Consider the following 23,831-nt stretch of genomic DNA (forward strand, 5'->3'; position numbering starts at 1 on the left):
CTCCCCCCTTAGACTGGGGGCTTTAGTGGGGGCTCCAGCAGAGCCAAGAACCAATAATATTATGACGTGTGGCAGAGAGAGAAACTGGATAAGGGGGTGTTGGAGCCCCTGGCCCCTGGTGTGGAGGGGCTCCAGCAGGGGCTCCAGCGAATTTTTTTTTTTATTTTTTTATAAATATATTCAAACAACGTATTATTAAAAAAACTCATAAATTATAAAAAAACACACATTAATAAAAAAACACATTAATATCTAAAAATAAAATAAAAATTAAAGTACTAAAAAGAAACATTCTTCTTATTCTTCGGCTTGGTCTTCTTCGATCAACCTCTTTCGGATACGTTCCTTTTGCTTTTCCATTAGCATTTGATCGACAGGATTTAGGTTACTGAAGTCTCTAGTAAGAAAGTCCAAATCTCTCATTCGAGTTTTTTCCTTTTTGTCATAAGAGACCACCTCCATGGTTTTGTTGAATTTATTGAGGGATTCAACAAGATTGGCGATGTTTACGGCTTCCCCCTCAGCCGGTTTTTTCCCTTGGCGTCCCTTCCCAATGGCCGCCTCCTCGGTGGTGAAGACGTTTCCTCCTCCGCAATGTTTAGGTCGAACCTAACGCGGCAATCCGACCCGGTTGAAGTGCTATACGCTCCAGACGAACTAGTTTTAGTCCGTTTCGGCCCTACTTCCGCATCAAAGTCCGGCGCCACCAGCTCAACCCACTTGGAACACCTTTTTAACCTGTCCCACAACTTTAAATCGTCCCACGTCTTCACTATCCCATACCTCCGCAAACACTCCCGCTTCCACTCTTCGACCGTGAAATTGTAAACCGCCAAATCATCACTGCCAATTGGTCTCATACGACCGCTGTTCCTGTTGAAAAGATTAGTAAACAAGCCGACAAATTTTCTGATTTCGGACCACCGAGCCGAAATCATATCGGCGTTCCGCTCTGTACTCCCAACGAGCATGTAGAACGTCTCTCTAACCTTTGTCCAAAAAATCTTTCTCTGTTGGTAGTCGGCTGCAAAATGAATAAATAAATTAGATTTCCATTTAACTTTTTTATTTAACTTTTTTATTAAAAATCTTTTTTAAAAACGTTAAAACAATTACCGCAACGCCGATCCTCAGAAATGACTATCCAAGCCCGACACAAGGCTTCCTTCTCATTCGATGACCACGGAGTGGTTTTCCTTTTCGTCCTCGGAGTCGAAGCCGGTTCCGACCCGTCCGTTGCAACTGGTTTTTTCCGGTGGACGCGTCTTTTTGGTCCCGTAGCTTCACCTTGTGATTCTTGTGTCTCCGGAACAACAAAGTTAGGAGACGGTTGTGTGTTGGATGGTTGAAAGCCGGATGATTCTTGCGGCTCCGAATAAAACATCGGTTGGTGCGGTGACGACCATAAATCGTCGTAAAGATAATCTGAATCAAGGTTTGGGAACCAATTTCTAGCCATTTTTTTTAAAAAAAGTTGAGAAGATGAATTGATTTTGGGTGAAGGTTTAAAGTTTTGGTATAAAAATGGGTGAAATGGAGTATAATTATATAGAAAATATATATATATTTTTTTTGTTTTTTTCGACTCCCCAACGGTCCCAAAAACATCAAAAGGTGTGCCTCATCTCTCTCTTCTCTCGCTAACCAGCTCACGCCTGCCTTTATTTGCCCGCTAGCGTCCCTGGTGGTGTGGTGTTAGCGCCTGGGGGCGCGAGCGGAGGGACTCTAACGCCCCCATTAAAGCCCCCACACCCCTCAGTCTTATAGTTAAAGAAAACCAAAGGCCCACTTGTCGCTAACTATTATTACCACGTGCTTGTTATCCCTTCACATTGTACACCTTTATCCTTCCAATGTCTCACACTTTTCAATCTATTTTGTGACATTGCAATGACGATTCTACAGCTTTTAACAAACGTTATTTCTAAAAAAACATAAGTTAAATGAATAAATTTTATAGGAAGGAAAATTCAAAAGATGTTCATAAATAAAAGTTTCTATAAATGTCTCCTACAAATACGTATTTGACGACGTGTTTGATGGCAAACACGTCTTGACAACATGTTTGGCCTCAATGCGTCTTTCATGACTTAAAAGCAAAAAATAATCCATACAATTCCAGATACACCTAAAAGAAGTTATAAAATTGAATTTTATATTTATACTTATAATAAAAACATGTATAACTATACAACTAAGGATGTCGGGAGTGGTCATCTCACCTCTAATAATCCAAAACGCTCTCTCTTCTCTACAACAACATCACATCATTCTGCCTCTAACCTCCCTTAAACCCTTAAAGTGATGTAGTTATTCACAATATGATTACACTCTACAAAGCGGCTTTGTTCTTTTGGATCATCAGTAGGACAAAAATGAAATATGTTGCTTGGAATACTTGGGTTTCTTTTGTACATGAGGTTACGCCGTGACCAACCTCCAACGTGAGAATAAGAATCTTTATTTTTTTGAAGGAGATGAATATAGTAGTAAATAAGGATAATTTAGTAGGGTGTGTGGTATCTTTCACCGTTCTTCAAGAGGGTTTTATGCTGAATAAGGTTGTCCTAAGAGACGCTACTCATCATGGCACATGGGGAATCATGATTGCGTCTCCAGGATCATTCCATTGGTCCTAAAACGATTATCCGGTCTCTTTCTAAGCAGGAAAACTTTACCCATATCCCAACATTAATGACGATATCTTGCCATTAAATATGAGGGATGTCTTCTTCTTTTCTAGTGGCATTGATGGAGATGTCACCATCACCTTTACCAACCATGCCTTCTGTTTCAGCAAGGTTGGTTAGAGCATTAGATGCTCTTTAGTTTTTTTATAATTAGTTTGGATGCAACTTTTAGTTGCTTTCTTTGGATTATTTAATGTTTAGTGACCATATTTTCTTCTGAGGAGCTCACCAGTACCTGGACTTACAAGGCCATCCTAGTAGTTTGGGCCTTGCTAAGTGGGCTGGGCCAATAATGATTAATGATTAACTGCCGCTATTTTCCTAGTTAGTTTATAGGGGGCTGTTTAAAAAGCTCACGACTCGAAGCTTGGGCTCGTGACACGTGCAATAAAAACTCGAATAAACTAGCTAAAATAACTTAGTTTGAAACAACCTGAGCTGAGTTGACTCGTTTTTGTAACCAAGCCAAAATCAACCCAAGGTCGGCTCAGGTCATGGCTCGATCTTAGGCTTGTTTAACTTCCAAATCGAGCTCCAACTTAGCTGAGCTGACTCTTTTAATTTCGAGCTCGAGCTCGAAACCACTATAGCTCGACTCGTGAACACTTCTTTACACCTTTGCATTTCAATGTCAAATGAAAAACAAAACGTTTAGTTTCTGTTTTAAAACCAATTATTTTAATGAACAACCCAGATTAGCCCAGTGACTTTAATTTCTTTTAATAGGAAACCTGATTTAAACCTTTTCAAAGCAAACATATAAAACAACGAGAACTATAGACCATCCAAATCAGACCCAGGACTCAACATATAACAACCACGACCATCACGACACAAGTTAACAGACCAAACTTTCAGCTTTCAGCTCGCGACTTCGTTACACTACTGTAGTTATGACCCACCACAGAAAGAAAAAAAAAACATCACGAAATTAACGAGAACAAAGGCTCACTCATGGATGCATAGGATGTCGGTTTCAAACAACAGAGATTTAGTTGGTTGAAGGTGGGCGAACAGCCCGAGGCCTCACTGGAGTCTTTGAAGGACTCACCCTGAAAATTCACAAAATATTTCTTTCAGTAAACAAAAATGATAATGTATATAAAAAACCATCACAATATAAACTATTTAATTTTTCTCTCAATGGTTCATGTTTTTTCATACTTGTCACATACAAATGTCTATCATCATCATCATCATCATCATCGTACTCAGTATATCCCACCAATAGCAAAGCTATAGTAGGGTCTGAGGAGGGTAAGATGTAGACAGCCTTACCTCTACCCCATAGGGATAGAGAGGCTGCTTCCGGTGAGACCCTCGGCTCGATAGTAGTTTTGCATCAAGCCTTGGACATAAGACACATAACACTCAACCATCGGGACACCGACCGATTGGTGCATGTACCCTTGTCTTTCGGCTATCAACGCCACCACATGATGCCTGATTAACCTTCCGCCACTTTTAACGTTATTTTCACGATATTGGTAAAATAACGTCAAAATTAGTGCAATTTCGCTTTTGCCCACCCGAGGATTCACACATATATACATTATATGCGTGCACCGCAAGCAGGGCGTTCACATACAAATGTCTATGTTATGTATTAATGATAATGTATATAAAAAACCATCACAATAACTTGTTCATATGCTTTTTTCATTTTTAAGCGTACAAATGTGTAGGTAATATAACTATACATGTTTTGGCGTTTTGCACATGTGTAGGTTCTACAAATAAACAAATTTTATTCATAAAAATGATGAATAATCACTTTTTTATATTTTAAAGCTTTTTAAATTTGAAAAAATGAATGATTTATTTTGTTCATCCTAATCTCGCAATAAATTGAACCCTCCCTTGGTTCAATTTATACATACATATACACACGTATAATATACCTGACTGGTTGCGATCCTAGCGCCTGGCCACAGCAATCAAGTGCCATAATCGCACTTTCTGCCTGTAAAAGGTATTGATACAAAGATAAGTAGAACACATGAAAAATCATAAAATTTAAGCTTACCATATGCACATAACACATCATAAAGCGATAAAATCTAAACTTACCATAACAAACTCAACAAAAGCAATGCGGGTTGAATGCACATTATCCCCCAAAAGCCTCAGGCGAGAAACCTTTACGCAAAAAAATATCAAAGACATTTAGAACCTCAGTCGGAATAAAAAAAACCTGCGAGTAAATTCAAGTTTTGAGAGTCGGTTTAACCTCGCCACATCTTGTTTCAAAGAAAATCTTGACCTCGGTTTGAGAAACCTGAAGGGTACATAGGATACATAAATTTTAGTTTTCTAACACCAACCCAATATAAACGAGCCTTTATCATTGCGATATACAATGCCAAAAGGCTCGTTTATTCCAGGATGGAATATTGGAATAGGAAACTAAATGAAAGCTAAATATATATAAGAAACATGATTACGAACCTGCTTGTCGATATTTGTACAGTAAACCGTCCTTGCACACGTCTCTCTCTCATCCTCTGACTGAATTTCAAAACATAAAATATGAAAAAAAAACAAATAAATAAATAAAGGTAGAAAAACAACATACTTTAACAAAATTAGGAACGAAACAAGATTCTGATAGTTTAGAAATTAAAAAGACCCGCATACCCTGGGTAGGAAAGTTGGATTCACAGGAAGGATGGCGGTTTTCGAGGGCAAAACAGTAATTGGAGAGAAACCAAGCATTGTACCGCCAAGGCTAAGCGCCGCCCTTGCTGAGTCTGCAGCGTATTTATTATAAAACGTAAGCTTTCAGCATTATTCATTTAATATATAAGAAGTTAAAGACAAAATATCTTACTCTCATCACTGAACTCAACAAACGCAAAACGGAGGCGCGAATGTGGATTGCCACAAACTCGACAATCCAGAACCTTCATAGTAACAAACGATTAAAAATATATATTAGAAAAAAACTGTTAACTAAAGATTAAAGATTGTGACTTACATGTCCATAGCCACAAAACAAAGCAGCAAGTTGCTCTTCAGTAACCTGTTAACGAGGCCGATTTGAGTAAATAAGATTTACTGTATGAAAATAATGGTGCATTGTATAAAAGAAGTAAATGAATAAATGCAATTTACTTACATTGTGATCAATGTCAGAGACATACACAGTTCTCTTGATGCTATCTTCTCGTTGAGCTCGGAAAGCCCTGCCATTGGATAGCCTTCGGGCGTTGCTAAAGGTATTTCTCCTCTAGTTTGACAAACAAAATTGAATTCTTTTACGGTTTTGACATCGAAAATAGAATAAAACAGGAAGCGCGGTCAGCTTTGACTAAAATTAACCACCCCGCCCGCCCCCTTCTAGGCGTGCTTTTTAAAACCGGGATACAATCCGAGATCATATAGAAAGAATCACAAATTAAGACCTTTTTATTGCTTCAAAGTTTGAAGTCTATGGAAATGAATCATGTAACTTCATTTTTTCACACATTTCAAGAAATTTGTCCTTACCTTTACAAGTATAAATTTATAACATCAAGAAAATATACAGAACTACACTGATCTACATTACAATGAACATCATACATTTGTTACAAACATCTATAAAAAAGATTAAACCTTTGATCACATATCTGATTGCAAAAGATACACAAACTCATAATTCAACCTCAAAAGCCTAAATTTCAGTATTACCATAACACATATTCAATAAATTAAAAAAAAATCCATCAATCAAAACCATTCAAACTACAACAATTAAGCAAAAACTAATACCAAATTCTACAAATTTCAGATAAAAAATTATACCCTTCGGTTATTCGGATACCCTTCGATCCCATTTCCAGGATAATTCTCGAAATAAGCCGGCTGTTGCACTAAGTAATTAACAGCAAGCTCAAACTGATCACTATTTCGATCCATCGGTGAGTAAGACGACGGAAAGAACTCTTTTGCCATGGGATTCAGTTTCAAAGATGACAACATATCAGCAAATTCTTTCATTTTGTTTTCAGATTTTGACTCAGAATCAGACCCTTTTTTGGACTCAACAACAGACCCATTATTATTATTATTATTATTATTATTATTATTATTATTAACACTCTCATTATCAGCAATCTTGACACCAGAAACCTCATTTTTGGGTGCAGATTGATCAACTGAAGCTGATTCAATGGATGTTTCAAGACCAGCAGCCATGGGTTTGGATAAAAATCAAAACTTTATTATCAAGATTGAATCAAAACCCTTAAATATTGAAAACCCACAAAAAAGATTGATAATATTTACTAAAGAAATCAAGAAATCAAGAAATAAAGAAACCACCGACTAGTGTTTGATCAGGTTGCAAAATCATCAAAGAAAAGATTTTTCAGACTAATATAGACTGTGTGACAAAACCCATAAATATATATGTAATACCCATTTGTAAAAACCCAAAATTGTATCAAAATTATCAAAAAAAAGGAAAGAAATAATAAGAATTAAAATGCTCAAAAAAAGAAGGTTTTTTGAGCAATTTGATCACAAGATTGTGGTGGGTTTCTACAAGAGAAACAGGTGGCTTTGTGTTTGGCTTTTACTCACCTTCTCTTTTTGTTGTTTTTGCAAACCCAAACGGTGGTTTATTTTTATTATTTTTTATTAAAAAAAGAATTTTTAAAAATAATATTTTACTATGGCATTAAAGTGAGGGGAGTTAAATTAGGATGGTGGGGTAGGCTAGATGACTTGAGCTTTGAATTTTTGTTATTTTTTGCAACAATAAAGATGTCAATGATAACTGAATTGTTTTGTGTTTGTTATGATTTCATGAATGTAAATAGTATTTATTATTATTTTATTTTATTTAATCCAATTGTCAGTACTATTTTGTTGATTATTTAATTGGGGTGCTAAAATGTAACAAATTTTCTTGGGTTGCTACAATGGCAGTTATCATTATAAAATCAATGGTGTGTTAGTGGTCCTTGGCATTGAAAGCTTTATGAGAAATGGAGGAACATTTTGGGGAAAAAGGTACCACATGGGAAAGTAAAAAGGGTTCACTTTCATTTCTTTTGAACTTTGAGAAGGAGAGTTTGGTGGTGGATGAAGATGATGCTTCATTTTTGTGGTTGAAGAAACGTGGATCTACTCGCTGGTAGCAGATCTACTTTCCTCGGGTGTGATTATACTATTTCACCGATGGTTCTTCTGGATCTGTGTTCTTCCACCTACAAAATGAACAGCGCCGTTACTTACCCCTCAGAAAGGGACAGAGGGGTCCTCTTTGGGGTAACCCTCCGGCGTGAGAATCAGTATATTGTGGAGAAGATGATAATGTGCGTAAGGGAATCTCAAGAGTATTGCTGAATAGCTGAATACCCTCTGATTGTGAGACTGTGTGTCTGTATGTAACTGATTGTGAGTGAATGTAATTCAATATGATTGAATGTGATATCCCTGCCTGTAACTGTCAATGATTGAGTATGAATGTGTAATCAAAGTGGAGTTGATGCTGTATTTATAATGCTAGGGTTTCCACTGATTGGGCTCAACCCCGTTGGCCTCCTCCAATCGCACTGCGCCACGTGTCCTCTGGGACACCTGGCGCTTTCTCGTTTGTTGTAATCACGTGGTAACACATGTGTCATGCTGAGTTGTCGACCTTTCATTTGGCAGCTGTCAACATCAGCATATTCTTACTCCTTAAAAAGATGCCTTCTGGAAGGTTGTCTGATGTGCACAATCAAGGTTGCCCTAATCCTGATTTGGATAAGGACGAGGTTGATTATGTGCACGTATGATATGCGCCCACCCTGAGGATGCGCGAGGTCTTCTCTTTATTCTCACGCGCAGATATTTCATGCGCAGATGTGATATGCACGAGCATGTGATATGCGCCGCGCGCTGATGCGCTGCGCGCATATGTGATGCGCGAGCATATGTGTGCCTGGGCAGATGTGATATGCACGAGCATGTGATATGCGCCGCGCGCTGATGCGCCGCGCGCATATGTGTGCCTGGGCATATGATGCCTGAGCATGTTTTGTATGCGCCATGCGCATAGGTTTTGGCTTTGTGCCTTCATAATGTCTTTATCTTGTGGGTTGACCCGCCTTGCTCGGTGTTGAGGCGGGTACATACCTCTTCAAGCCCCCCCAGTCTAATGTGTGTCTTATCTCGCGCGAGCGCGGTAAGATGGATATTAGACTTACTGATTTTTGTCTTTTAATGGGGTTTTGTCGTTTTCCTGGTTTTTTCCATGGTTGCGCGAAGTTCTATCCATTTGGTTGAAACGAAGGGTCCAAGCACGTGGTTGGTTGGTGGTGACGTGCGCCGTAAACGTGTCAGACGTTTCGTGTGCTCGAGGTGCTACAGTTGCCTTTCATGTCCCCTCGCACAGCTGTCTGGAACACGTGTCGCGCTCTCATTGGTTTGCACCTGCGAGTGGGGGCGCGTCTCTGTTCCGTGGCAGGTCGGTTACATTTTTATGTCCCCTCAACAGTGTTATGGACACGTGTCGCGCCCTCGTTGGCTTGCACCTGCGAGTGGGGGCGCGTGAAATCCGATCAGCTGCCACATTTCTCTCTCCTGGGCCTATAAAAGCAGGCCCTTAGGAAATTTTTTATCTTCATCTTCATTGTTGCTAATATTCGAGTTTCTGCCTTTCACATTCTGATTTGAGTGTGTTCATCGATTCGAATCCTCGATTATCTGCTGCTGCAGTTGTATGTCTGATAGTTCAGACTCGTCTAGCCCCTCAATCACCTCTATTGCCTCTCGAAGACGCCGTGTGAAATCTGTGGTAATGTCGACATTGAAGCAAAAGGGGAAGGGGAAGAGGGTTGTTGAGACCACATCGGAGGAAGTAGGGAGGACCAAGGCCACCAAAAGGTGGAATGAAATCCCCTGCAAATTGAAGCAGGCCGATCTCGATAGCCTCATCGCCTCTCAGGGCTTTCTCACCATGTTTGGCTGCATGTTGCCTGGGGCGGGGCAAACGGCGGCGGACCCGCCTGCCGGCTATATATCCCTATATAGCCACTTTTTCACCCACTGCAACCTTCGTCTCCCGGTAACAAGGTTTGTGGGTGCACTGTTGAAGTTCTATGGGATTCATATATCCCAAGTCCATCCGTTTGGACTCGTGCGCGTGACTCACTTTGAGTTCATGTGCAAATCCCAGCGCGAGGAGCCCACTCCTCGGCGCTTTCAGTATTTTTACAAGCCCAAGATCCAAGACAATTGGTTCTCTTTTATTCCTCGCAGTCAGAAGGTGAAGTGCTCCACTGTTTCATTCAAGAGCCTTCATGACTGGTCTGAGAGGTTCTTTTACATAAGGGCTGGTGTGATCCCCATCCGTATGACCATGCGCTCTATCTCTTCTGCGCCTGCGGATAAGGGTGTCCTCAAGAACCCAACTGGCGCCTGGGTTAAGAAACTGACCGCCGAACCATCCCCCGCGAAGAAAATTCGCGAGGAAGCGCTGGTGGGGGTCGGCATGAGTAAGCTATGGACCGACAGCGCGCTTGAACCCGTTATCCAAGTCGACGGGTTGTGTAAGTTTATTTCATTACTTTATTTCTTTTTCTGCGCGAACATAATTCTTTTGCTGATATCACTTGACTTGTTTTTGCGCAGTCACCAAGGATTATATCCTTGCCGCTTATGATGATCAAGTGGAGGGTGGCTCCGTCGCGCTTGGCGCTGGGGAGGTTGGTTTCCCAGATCGCTTCGATGACATGTTCAACCCAGTGGATCTGGATTTTGACTTTGACAGTGACGCGCCTGGTAAGCCTTTGCACTTATGCTCATTCCTTTAGAATACCCAAGTTTATTAACAGTTCTGTTGCTTGTTTTTGCAGATGCGCTTGAAAACTACGAGCTGGAGCTCGCGGAGGAGGAGGAGGAGGAAGAGGAGACGCCCCTACTAAAACGCAAAGCTAAGGGGAAATCTGGCGCAGGGGCCAGCAAGAAACAGAAGAAAAATGACACCCCTGTCGCTCATCCCCATGCTCAAACCAAGGGACCTAAGGAAACCCAGGTGTTTACCACCAAGGTTTCTTTAGCTTCCCTGCCTGTGAGAGTGGGCAGACCCCCTGTCCACTTGAGGTATGGTGGCGTCACCTCCTCCGTTCGCGCGGCTGAAGAGAGAAGCAGTGCCGCGCCTACAACAGGTATACTTTGCTTATCTTCATATGCTTGAATTACTATTAAACCTTTGCTCCTTTGAATGTTTGCAGGACCGGCGACGGTCGCAGATCAGCCGCAGGCGCCACAAGGTGCTGAGGCTGCGCCGGGGGCTGCTTCGGAGTCCCCTGTTCTACCCTCTGAAAAGGGTAGAATGAACTTTATGGCGATGTTCGCCGCGCGAACAGAATTGCGCCAAGGTATGTTTTGCACACTTGTCTTCTGAATTTTTCTTTTGGATTCAGTCATAAACCATTTTTCCTTGTTGATTTGTTCATAGGTGTTGTAGCTGGCGCACAAGTTGCTGGTGACACTCCTGGCGCCGTTGCCGGCGCCGCTGGTTTTGCTCCTGCTCCTGCTAGTGCTGAGTCTCCCCTTATTGGGATTACCAAGGAGCAGGAAACCGTATTGCGCGCCGAATTGGCGGCGTCGAGACCTCCCTCGCCTCCTCCTACACGCAGCCCTCCCCGCGAGACTGGTTTGGAGCCCTCCAGGTCGCAGGAGAAGAGGCCTATTGAAGAAGATGAGGAGGATGAGGGGGCTCAAGCTGAAGACTCCTTGGGAGACCGCGCCAGCCCTGCGATGCCACAAGAGTTCGCAGCGCAGACTTCTGGTGGGGCTGGCGCTGACTTTTCTGCTTCATCCCCGCGGGTATGTTTTAATTTGTTGCTCCGCTGCGCGTACCTCCATATAAGATTGTTTTATGACTTAGAACATTTCTTGTGTTTTGCAGGGAAGTGACCACGTTTACCGCCCGAGATGGAATATTAATGAAGACAGTTCCTTCCAATCCATGGGCGTATGCGAGGACTTCTGGGCTCATGCCGTGCCTCCTACTGAAAGGAGGTATCAGGAGGAGCGCACCCGCGCGGACTTGCTGAATGACCATATTTTCGCTGGGTCGGCTTTCTTTGCTGCCTCCCAGGAGCTTCGTCGTGATTATATTAAAGTACGCGATGCTCTTGTGGAAGCCCAGCGAGAGGCTAAGGTGGCCGCCTGGAACCTTTCTGATGCTCGCGCACGAGCTGAGAAACTCCAGGCGGAGCTCAGCGAAAACCGAGCAAGTGCCAACACCGCCTATATTAAGCGCGGGCATGAGCTCCAAGCTGCGCGGGAGAAGCAGCAGGTGGCGGAGGCCGAAGTTGCCAAGTACGCGCGTAGAGTGCGTGTCTTGGAACAGCAGGCTGAGGCGCGTGACCAAGCTATCGTCCAGAGTATCACTGAGAAATCATCACTGGAGAGCGAGGTTGCGCGCCTGAAGAGGGAGTTGGCGGCCGCGCAGGCCGATAGAGATGAGGCCTTGGCGACGGCAGCGTCCAGCCAGGAAGCACTTGGTGCTGCGCAGGCGGAGAAAGAAAAAATTTTGGCGGCAGCAGCGTCTGATAAGGAGGAGCTAAAAAAGACCAAGGAAACTGTTGAGTTATTAAACTCCCAGGTTCCTGCCCTCGAGACGTCTGTTGCTGGCCTCGCGCAGGATCGCCAATGGCTGGTGTCACAGGGCATGACTCGTTGCACTTTGGCGATGAAATATTCCGCCGAGTTTCAGGCCCTTGTGATGGACTGCAATGCTGCCGCGCGCTTGGTGGGTCGCGCTGAAGGGTTTACGGATGGGTATGAATATGGCATGTTGAAGAAGAACCCATCCGAGTACCCTTACAAGAGCGACGCGGCCTGCGCGGACATGGCCGCGGTGGAGGAGAAGTACATGAATACTCCCATCCCCATCCTTATGCAGGTACCTTGACCTTAATGAGTTTTACTTGATTAATTTTCCAAGTGTTTTGTACTCAATACTTTTCTATTGATTTTGCAGATAGCTGCGCTTGCTGACCAGCCCGACCTCGGCGCGCTAAAGAAGTTGCTCGATGAATGCGAGAGGGCTGGTAGCAATGATGGTGGCGCGGGGGATGTTGCCCCTGCCAGCGGCTCTGGTGCTGCGAAAGAATCTGCTCCTGACACCGTCGTGATAGAAGACTCCAATGAGGAGGAAGAACTTGACTATGGTCAGTTCGGAGATGAGGAGCAGACCGCGCCAGATGCTGCGGGAGATGATGTGGGTGATGAAGTGGCTGACGTCGACGTGGAGACTTGAGAAGCCCTTCATCAAATTTTATAATTTTTTTTTTTTTTTTTTTTATACTTGTAATTTGTAACTCATCATACTTGTAAATTTCAATGCTATGGAATGAAACTTGTTTTCTCTTTTTTACATCTTGCGCATTTCCATTCATCTCTTCATGTTTGCTTGTATAGATATAAGATATGCTTGCACGTTAAAATAAGAACAAGGTTGTAAGGAAATTATTCACTTAACCATAGTCCTATTTTGTAAGTGGTTTCGCAGTATCTTGTTTATGCTGACATGCGCGATAACTTTTCACAATTCCTTTTTCGCGCGTCGTTGTCGCGCGGTTTTTATATGGAAGTATGAGTTTTAGCCATTACATGTCAGCATGTGTTACTCAGATACCCACTATGATTCCGAGCGCGACCTCGACCTGAGACCTTAACAACTATGATATGGCATGTACTTTGCCTTAGTTGTGTTTAAGGATTTTTATGATCAGGCTGCGCGGGATGTAAGATGGATGTTTGTGAGTGTTTTGAGCTAAGGCTCTTTGTTTTGGGCTAAGGCCCTGACGTTTTAGAGTTAAGACTCATTAACGTGTTTGAGCTAAGGCTCGCGCATGTATGTTTTACTTCGTTTTATTTTGTTTTGAAGTCAATATACTGTTGTCATATTGCTCCAAATTAATAAAGGAAGTGTGAAACATGTATGCAAAGGGAATAGAACAAATATTGAAAGATAGCGCGAATCATCATTCATGATGGCTTAAAAGCCTTGATTACATATTTGAACTTTTACATGAAGCATTTTCTAAGCTGTGCCGCGTTCCACGCGCGCGGTATCTTTTTTCCATTCAAATCTTTTAAAGTGTACGCGCCTTTCCCCAAATCTTCTGAAATTTGATAAGGTCCCTCCCAATTGGGGGACATTTTTCCTGGGGGTATCGCGCGGCTAGCTTCATTGTTTCGAAGGACAAAATCATTTTTCTTGAAGTGGCATTCTTTAACGCGCTGATTATAATATTTTTCCAGCTTTTTCTTGTATTTTGCTTCATTGATGATAGCCGCTTCTCTGCGCCCTTCAAGCAAGTTGAGGTCCAATCTTCTTTCGCGCTCGTTATCAGTCTTGCTCATCATGAGTACCCTATGGGATGGGCATCCAATTTCTGCTGGGATCATAGCCTCTGTCCCATAGGTTAGGCTGAACGGGGATTCGCCATTGCTAGTTTTGCTTAATGTCCTGTGCGCCCACAGGACATTAGGTAACTCTTCGACCCAAGAATGGGATTCTCCCTCCAACCTTTTCTTCAGCCCATTTAACAAACTTTGATTCGCACGCTCCACTTGGCCATTCCCCTGAGGGTGGTAGACCGAAGTGAAGATTTGGTTGATGTGCAATTCTTTGAGCCAGCTGGATATCTTCCTGTCAGTGAATTGTTTGCCATTGTCGCTCACAATTTCCATAGGAAGGCCAAAACGGCAAATGATGTGGCTCCAGATAAATTGCTTCATCGCCTCAGCTGTGATTTTTGCTAGTGGCTTGGCTTCAACCCATTTCGGGAAATAGTCTACTGCCACTACCAAAAATTTCACTCGCCCTTGCGCTTGCGGCAGGGGCCCCACAATATCAATGGCCCATTTGTGGAAAGGCCATGCGGAGGTCACTGGAATCAAGTTGTTCTTTGGCCGCATGGTGTTTGGCGCGTGGCTCTGACATGCCTTGCATTTTTGGATTTCTTTTAGCGCATCCAAGTACATGCCTGGCCAATAGTAGCCTGCGCTCATTGCCTTGGCAACCACCATGCGCGGGCCAGCGTGTATTCCGCAGATTCCTTCGTGAATCTCCCTAATCACATAGCTTGCGTCTTCAGCATCCAGGCATTTCATGAGCGGTCCAAGATAAGAGCGTCGATATAATGTACCCTCAAGTAGTTCATAGTTCTGCGCCTTGTGTCTTATCTTCCTCGCCTGCGCGCGATCGTCCGGTAACTTCCCCTCCTTCATGAATTCCATTATTGGAGTTATCCAGGATGAAGGGGTTGTATGAATTACAAGGACCGATTGCGTTTGCACTGACGGGTTGCTCATTACTTCCACCCTGACATCTTTGCCAAAGTGATCAAAATTAGTTGATGCCATTTTACTCAACGCGTCAGCGGACTTGTTTTCGCTGCGCGAGATATGTATGATTCTGAAGAAGTCAAACTGCTCAACGAGCTTTTTTGCCTGCTCTAGATATAGAGGCATTGTGTTCTCCTTGGCGTCATATAGGCCGTTGACCTGAGCAGCTACCAAGTAAGAATCAACATGGGCCTCTAGCCTTTTAACTCCAAACTTGCGCGCAATGCGCAGACCAGCCAGCAGGGCTTCATACTCAGCCTCATTGTTGGTACTCTTGAAGTCCAACCTAATAGCATAAGTATATTCATGACTATCAGGGTCCACCAGTTTGAGGCCTGCGCCGGACCCTTCGCTGTTGGAGGCTCCATCAGTGAATAGCCTCCAAACATCTTCTTCATCATTTGCTCGCGGAGGGTCTACCTCGCGCTGAGCTTCTTCAATCTTTCCCTCTGGGATTTCCGTGATGAAATCCGCTAAAACTTGACCCTTTATTGCTGGACGGGGCTTATAGGTGATCGTGTGTTCACCTAATTCCAGCGCCCACTTTGTCAGCCTTCCGGAGAGCGCAGGGCGTCGCAAGACTTGCTGGATGTTGTAACCAGTCAAAACTTCAATAGGATGACCATTGAAGTATCTATGGAGCTTGCGCGACGCGTGTGTTAGTGACAAAACTAACTTTTCCATGATGGAATAGTGCGTCTCAGGGTCTGTGAGCACCCGACTCACATAGTATATTGGCGTTTGGATCCCCTTGCGATCCACCAATAATACTGCGCCGATGGCGCGATCTCCAGCTGACAAGTACAATGTAAGGGTTTCGCCAGGAAGTGGAGCTGTGAGCGCGGGCAGCTTTATGAGACATTCTTTTATCTCAGTGAAAGCTTGCTCAGCCTCAGGCGTCCACTTGAATTGGCTCTTCTTCAAGCAGTTCCTCAAAGTGTTAACGAATGGAGTAGATTTGCTGGCGTGGTTCGCTAGGAACCTGTTGATTGACACCAGTCTACCATTCAGCTTCTGAACCTCTTTCATGGTGGATGGTGAAGGCATGTCAAGGATGGCTTCCACCTTTTCAGGGTTCACCTTGAAACCATCCTTAGTGACCATTACACCAAGAAATTTCCCCTCTTCCGCGCCGAAAGTACATTTGCTCGGGTTGAGCTTCATGTTAACTTCTGTTAGGCGCTGAAGAGTTTCCTCGATGTCTTTGAGCATTTGTCTCTCCTCCCTGCTCTTGATCACCAAATCATCAACGTAGACTTCTAGATTTCTTCCGATTTGTTCACTGAAAACCGAATCCATAAGTCTCTGATAGGTTGCGCCTGCGTTCTTTAAACCAAAGGGCATTTTTGTGTAACAAAAAACGCCCTTGTCGGTTCTGAAGGCAGTCTTGTCTTCGTCCTGTGGTGCCATTTGAATCTGGTGATAGCCTTTGTAGGCATCCAGGAAACATTTGAGCTTGAATGGCGCCACGGAGTCCACCTTTGCGTCGATGTTTGGGAGGGGGTAACAGTCTTTCGGACATGCTTTGTTGAGGTCCTTGAAGTCAATACACATCCTCCATGACCCGTTGCTTTTCTTTACCATCACAGGATTGGCTACCCACGTCTGGTATCGGATCGGGCGGATGATGTTTGCGCGCAACAGGTCCTCAACTTGCTCATTCATGGCCTTCGCCTTTTCATCCCCCATGATTCTCTTTTTCTGAGCAATTGGCTCCACCGACTTGAACGTGTTAAGAGAATGCTGCGCCAAGTCTCGCGGGACCCCCGTCATATCGGAGTGTTGCCACGCGAAAACCGACGTGTATTTTGTGAGCAACCTTTTCATTCTCAATCTCGTTTCGTCGTAAATGGTAGCGCCAATTGTGACCGTTTGCTCTGGGAATTTTGGGTTTAAAATCCACTTCTCTGGCGCATTGTCTGCCATTGGAAGTTTCATTCTCCCTTCCCGCGGCGTACTTGTCACTGCGCACAAATGATCGCGGTAAACAAATGTTACGCCTGTTGGTGTAGGGAACCCCAATGCGCCGTGCGCTGGCGACGGTACAGCATTAAATTGGGCAATCGTTCCCCTACCCAGGATCATATTATGGCATGACGTGGTGGGCAAGACCAAGAAGTTGACGACTTCTGCTCGCTTATGCTCATCATCCCCCATAGTTAGTTCAAACTGAATCTGGCCTAGGGGATGGATGATTTCATTTGAAACACCACAGATTGGTGCGTTCACAATTTCGAGCCGCGCTTGGTCTGCCGGGTCTAACTTTCTGAAACATTGCTCATACATAATGTCAGATTCGCTTCCAGTGTCCACCAGGACCTTTGACACTTCGTAATGAGCAATGTGTGTGGTGATGACGAGAGGACTGCTTATTGAAGGGCCTCCCCTGATTCTTGGGAAGATGACTTGCTGCTCGCGCCAATCTCCGTGGATTTGCGCGCTTCTCTTTTTTGACGTCTGCCCTTGTCGTCCCCCCTCAGCCACACAGATTCTTTTGTATTTCTTACTGGCAGAGGCTCCTTCCGGTTGCTCATCTTCTATTCTTTGGTTTTTCACCAAGTGAGCCAGCCTGCCTGATTTTACATCCTTCTCGATCGCATCCTTTAAATGATGGCATGCGTCGGTGTTGTGGCCCGGGGACCTGTGAAATTCACAATATTTGCCACTGTTTTGCGGTCCCTTGTAGTGTAGCTGCTTGGGGGGCTTGAATTGAACATTCTCAGTACTTAACACCTGTGAAGGTGTTTTAGTGAGGGGTGTCCATATTCTTGGCAGAGGTCTGCTAGGATCTCTGCCGCCCTCCCTCTTGTCACCCTCCCCGCGATTACGAGCATCTTTTTGGGGTTGGGGTGAGCTTGGTTGCGCTTGCTTTTCTGCGGAAGAAAAACTTGTTGGCTGCAACCTGGACCATACTGAGTTCTGTTTGGCCCTCTTCTCTTTGCTGCGCGGTGATTCAGCCTGATGCGCTCTTTCTCTTGCCCTATCTTGGGCAATCTGTTTTTCATTTCTCGCGAAAACTCGCGATGCCTCCATTAACTTGGCCCACGTGGTGGGCATGCCATCTTTGCTCACGAGAGCTCTTCGTAATTGATCACTGCGCGCGCCTTGTATAAAGGCCACGCGCAGGATCTGCTCAGTTATACCTCCGATTGCCAGAGACTCCTGATTGAATCGAGTGATGTAATCTTCAATCGTTTCATCATTCCTGCGTATGCAATGCATGATGTCATCAGGATCGCGCGTGTGCCTGCGCTGCTGTACGAAGTGGGCTTGGAACTTTTCTAATAGTTCCTCGAACCCATCAATTTGCCCTGTCGGCAAGCTCTCGAACCATACCCGCGCTGCGCCCGTGAGGCAGCGAGCAAACATATGACACCATGTTGGCATCGTCCAGCTCTCTAGGTTTCCCGTGTTATAGAAACCTTGCAAAAAGTCATCTGGATCTGTTGTGCCATCATATTTGCCCAGACCACTTGGCATCTTGGTCTTGTGCTGGATGGGAGCCTGCGCGATGCGCGCAGTAAACTTTGAGTGTTTTACCAGGATGGCTGGTCTGTAGGGCGTGGTTACGTCCACTTGCCCTCTGACCGGGGGGCTGTACGGCATGTGCAGATCCAGATCTGCTCTGGCTCCAGGCGCCATGTTCACAGGCGCGCGGAGCTGTGAGCCTCCTGCATGAGTATCCCGTGTCTTCCTCATGCTATGCACTTCTTCATCACTGAACTCAGTGTGTGCAGTGTGAACAGAATGTCCTTCTTCCGACGCGCGCGGCCTTTTTGTAGTCTGCTTATCAAACGCTTGCCTTTGTGTTTGGTCGGCTAGCTTCTTCTGTTTGACCATTTCATTGTACTTTTCCATCAGACGCCGCTGCTCGTTTATGAGCCATTCATTCGGATCATTTGTTTCCTCTTCTGGACCCATTGGTCCTTTCAGTTTCGCGCCGGCCATGTTTTGTAACGTGAGATCGTCTGGAGGAGTTTCAGTCTGGCCGTGAGGGGTTGTGACGAAGGGACGGTTGCTGGTGGTACGCGTAGAATCACGCGGAACCCTCAGAACCTGCTATCCGTCGTTAACACCCTCACGTTCAATATCCTCCAGAGCTTGATCAACGTTACGAACGCCAGAAACCATGGTGATTGATTTTTTTTTTATAGATCTGAAGAGATCTGATTGCCGTTTGTAACAGTGGATGGCGCCAATGAAGAAACGTGGATCTACTCGCTGGTAGCAGATCTACTTTCCTCGGGTGTGATTATACTATTTCACCGATGGTTCTTCTGGATCTGTGTTCTTCCACCTACAAAATGAACAGCGCCGTTACTTACCCCTCAGAAAGGGACAGAGGGGTCCTCTTTGGGGTAACCCTCCGGCGTGAGAATCAGTATATTGTGGAGAAGATGATAATGTGCGTAAGGGAATCTCAAGAGTATTGCTGAATAGCTGAATACCCTCTGATTGTGAGACTGTGTGTCTGTATGTAACTGATTGTGAGTGAATGTAATTCAATATGATTGAATGTGATATCCCTGCCTGTAACTGTCAATGATTGAGTATGAATGTGTAATCAAAGTGGAGTTGATGCTGTATTTATAATGCTAGGGTTTCCACTGATTGGGCTCAACCTCGTTGGCCTCCTCCAATCGCACTGCGCCACGTGTCCTCTGGGACACCTGGCGCTTTCTCGTTGGTTGTAATCACGTGGTAACACATGTGTCATGCTGAGTCGTCGACCTTTCATTTGGCAGCTGTCAACATCAGCATATTCTTACTCCTTAAAAAGATGCCTTCTGGAAGGTTGTCTGATGTGCACAATCAAGGTTGCCCTAATCCTGATTTGGATAAGGACGAGGTTGATTATGTGCACGTATGATATGCGCCCACCCTGAGGATGCGCGAGGTCTTCTCTTTATTCTCACGCGCAGATATTTCATGCGCAGATGTGATATGCACGAGCATGTGATATGCGCCGCGCGCTGATGCGCTGCGCGCATATGTGATGCGCGAGCATATGTGTGCCTGGGCAGATGTGATATGCACGAGCATGTGATATGCGCCGCGCGCTGATGCGCCGCGCGCATATGTGATGCGCGAGCATATGTGTGCCTGGGCATATGATGCCTGAGCATGTTTTGTATGCGCCATGCGCATAGGTTTTGGCTTTGTGCCTTCATAATGTCTTTATCTTGTGGGTTAACCCGCCTTGCTCGGTGTTGAGGCGGGTACATACCTCTTCAGTGGTGGTCATATGTTTTGATTCCAAACTTTAGGGTTTGGGTTGTGTTTTCGTAATAATGTAGGAATTTGATTACGATTCTTTATTAGGGGAAAAAGTCATGACTTAATGAAATTAAGACTAAGGGCATGTTTGGAATGGGAAATGGAATGAACAATGAATGAAATTGAACATTACCATATTGTCCTGTTTGGTTAATTTACGGAATGGATAAGGTAAATTCCTCGCAACCTAGGTTTACAATTTGATGAGTTTCATAGGATCGTTTGGGTGAGATGATCTTATAACCCGAGATTTGAAATGGGTTAGTTGCACATACTATACGGCTATATGTTGATTAATGTGGTTATAAACATGTTAGGGCTTTCTATTATATAATCAAGAAGTGCCTATACAATGGAATTGATGATGTTTTTGAGCATCAAGTTATGTCCTTAATGCATTATAATGATTTCTTATGTTATGTCCATGATTGACTTGGTAATGATGGTGGAGGATGTCCTATTTAGGGGGGATTAAACTAAACAAAAAGTGTAGGTATGTTGATTTATAATAGTTGAAAATGTTTCTAATATGCAAAATTACATGATTTGACACGATTCATTTATGATGTAACTAATCAAATGAGATTTGGTTAGGACAATTACACTATTTTATGAGTTTGAATGCATATAAGGTGTTTGATTAAATGCTTAAATGTGATGCACAAATTTATAAAAGATATTGTGGTGTCAAGATATATGTATGTTGAGGGTACTAAAACCCCTATAATGACTTGTGAGTTACTAATGTATATGTGGTAGTCAAAGGGCAAGACCAAGCAATTAAGGTGTAAAAAATTCCCAAATCACATCTTTTGATCCATATCCGTGTTGCGAAGTTATGGTTCAAAATCCAAAATTTATTTTTTTAGTTGAGTAGTGTCAGGAACACTTTTAAGAATAGTGATAAGATTCTTTCAATTGGCAAGAAGAGAACCCATGAACCATTTAATGATAAGATTCTTCTAATGATCAAGAAGAGAATCCATAAATTTGTTGATAAGAATGCAGTCGCTTTTGATAATATCCAACCTTCGAATGTTGTTTAATACACGACTAAATATGGTATAGGTGACAGTTAATGTTCTTCTTTGTGATCGAAGAAGACTCTATTAGCATGAAGTTCTTGGCGTCCGTAACTTCTTGTATATATGTATAACTAAGAGTTTCAAGTACTTTTGTGTGAACTACTAGGCCAAGTATTGTTTTTGTTGTTTTTTCCTTGACATTAAGGCTAGCAAGTCTTTTCTCACTATTAGTACACTATGACAAGGATTTTGCATTCGTTATAGATGCACTTTTTTATTCCATGCATTGTTGAGGATGTTGAATCTTTGCGTTCAAGTTTCAACCTTAAAGAATTCTTTATTATCAACCTTACGAGTTGATGGTCTGCCAGGAAGGCTTTGCATATTGTCTATTGTATAAGTTCTTTGATATTAGTATATATATATATAATATAAAGGAGATTTTCTCCCCCTTCAAAAAAATACTATTCAATTTAATAAAATTTTATTTTCTTATTAATTAATTTTTACTATATATTTCTTATCTATTTTTATATACTAGCATAAGTGCCAGCGCGTTGCGGCGGGATCATATTAAGGTGTTGTCGATGACGTGTTTGTTGGTATATCCGTAGGACCAGTTGGATCAGTCGAACCAGAGTCAAGAACCAGATAAGTATATATATTTTTTATATAATTTAGTATATAAATTAATATTGATGAACCGTTAAATTGAATAATACCATAAACTTTGTTTAGAGTAAAACTAACTGAAGTATTATCCTTGACTTCCTTGATCATGAACTAACTTGATAACGTTATCTACCATTGTTGGACGCATGAACGTCATACCCAAATATTTTTAGTTACATGAATCAATAATCAATTAAATATACCTTAACAGAATTATTGAGCTACTTTTAATATTTTGGTTCAATATTTTCAACCAAATGATAAACCCAAGAAAATAAAATGGTTTTCATACACTTAAAAACCAACATATACCTGGACTTTTGTCATTCTCTCTTCTTTATTTTGAGCAAGCGTGACATAAAACGGTTTATTTCCATTACGAATTTCAATGTTACTTGGTTTGATAACAACTATTTTCCTATCCATACCCGTAAATTATATATTAAGTCTAATGTATAGTCAAATTATATTAATTACTTTGCATGGTTAAAATGTATATTAACATTACACATTTTAGTTTATAATGCCACTTAGTGTGTGTTCGTTTCACAGAATTCGTGGGAATTCAAAGGAATTGGAAATAAAATCCCATGACATGGCGTGTTTCTTTAATTGGAATTGGAATCTTAATTTCATTTTGGTGTGTTCGGTCCAAAGAATTGGAATTGGAATTGGAATTTAATTCCTTCAAATTCCTTTAAATACATGGATTTCAAATCCTTCCAATATGTGGAGGAATTCAAGGAAATTCATTGGAATCTTATTTCGAGTTTTTTTTAACGAGGACAACGAATAAAACATTTTAGCATTTTTACTTTTTTTGTTTTTAATTTATATTTTGAGTTATGAATTTTTTATTATTATTTTTGAATAATTTTAAGGGGTTTTTGATCTTAATATAAAACCCATAAAAAATTCAAATAAAATTAAAAAAAATCATAACGCAAAATATAAATAAAAAATAAAAAATCTAAAAAACTAAAATATTTTTGTTGTTATCATTGTTAAAAAAAACCTTCTTGATTTCTATTCATTTGTCAAACGAACACACTATAATGTATTTGGATTTCAATTTCCCCCAATTCCAATTCCTATTGGAATGTTCATATTCCAAATCCAAACCCTTTAAATTCCAAATCCTATGCAAATTCCAATTTCATTTCATTCCATTCCGTGAAATGGACGCGCCCTTAGAGTTTGAGAAGCTATTTAAGGAGTTAAATGCAACAACGAAAGACCCTATACTATTTTCATTGTTGTCCAATATTACCTATTAAATATCTCAACTCATATAAATATAAAATTTAACAAAACCTTAAAAATAATTGAGCAACAAAGCGACAATTGTATCAAACTCAAAAACAATTCTTTACGTAATCCAACCTGCCTTATGTGACATATTGTTGTAGAGATTATTTTCAACCGGCGTGTGAAAGGCGTCGTACACCTGGGTTTATGCTAATACAAGTCACATTGGGTCCGCCAATTATGTTTCAAATATCAACACCCTAAACTTCAATCTATTTGTCGACTTGTATTCATTTTTATATGTTATTTTACTATTATCTCAGCAGTTGCTCATGGATTAAACGATTAATGTGTGCAAAATTAAGGAAAATTCAAATCAACGAAACAAATTAACACACTTATAAAATAACTCGTTTTGACCCGAACCAGGTTGACAACTTTTTAAAATGGTCCGCTTTGACTTGAACCAAATCGATACCTTTTTAAAATAACCAATTTTGAGCCAAACCAAATCGTTACGATTTCAAAAAGACCCGTAAAGACCCGAACCAAATCGATACGTTTTTATATTGATTTG

At 42.3% G+C, this 23,831-nt stretch overlaps 1 protein-coding gene across 1 annotated transcript; it reads right to left on the reverse strand.

The window, feature by feature from the left end:
- Positions 1 to 3,445: 3,445 nt before the first annotated feature.
- LOC143537782 (polyadenylate-binding protein-interacting protein 9-like) lies at positions 3,446 to 7,784 on the reverse strand. Its single transcript, XM_077031477.1, has 10 exons — positions 6,477 to 7,784; positions 5,809 to 5,919; positions 5,668 to 5,712; positions 5,521 to 5,593; positions 5,328 to 5,440; positions 5,139 to 5,198; positions 4,921 to 4,968; positions 4,761 to 4,829; positions 4,592 to 4,653; positions 3,446 to 3,742 (listed from the first exon to the last, which is right to left on the reverse strand). The coding sequence occupies exons 1-10, from the start codon at positions 6,867 to 6,869 to the stop codon at positions 3,682 to 3,684; spliced, it is 1,035 nt and encodes a 344-aa protein (XP_076887592.1). The 5' UTR covers positions 6,870 to 7,784; the 3' UTR covers positions 3,446 to 3,681.
- Between the last annotated feature and the right edge of the window lie 16,047 nt (positions 7,785 to 23,831).

Source organism: Bidens hawaiensis, unplaced genomic scaffold (genome assembly GCF_021521415.1).
Source record: "Bidens hawaiensis isolate Kalapana, Puna unplaced genomic scaffold, B.hawaiensis_p1.1 tig00000780_1, whole genome shotgun sequence".
Taxonomy (NCBI): domain Eukaryota; kingdom Viridiplantae; phylum Streptophyta; class Magnoliopsida; order Asterales; family Asteraceae; genus Bidens; species Bidens hawaiensis.

Bases quoted from the DNA above. Each gene is read 5' to 3' on its own strand.
- LOC143537782 (XM_077031477.1), bottom strand. From the start codon at position 6,869: ATGGCTGCTGGTCTTGAAACATCCATTGAATCAGCTTCAGTTGATCAA. The intron at 5,594-5,667 runs GTAAGTCACAAT...GTTACTATGAAG, and splicing joins TGTTTTGTGGCTATGGACAT to GTTCTGGATTGTCGAGTTTG. The intron at 4,654-4,760 runs GTAAGTTTAGAT...TACCTTTTACAG, and splicing joins CTTTTGTTGAGTTTGTTATG to GCAGAAAGTGCGATTATGGC.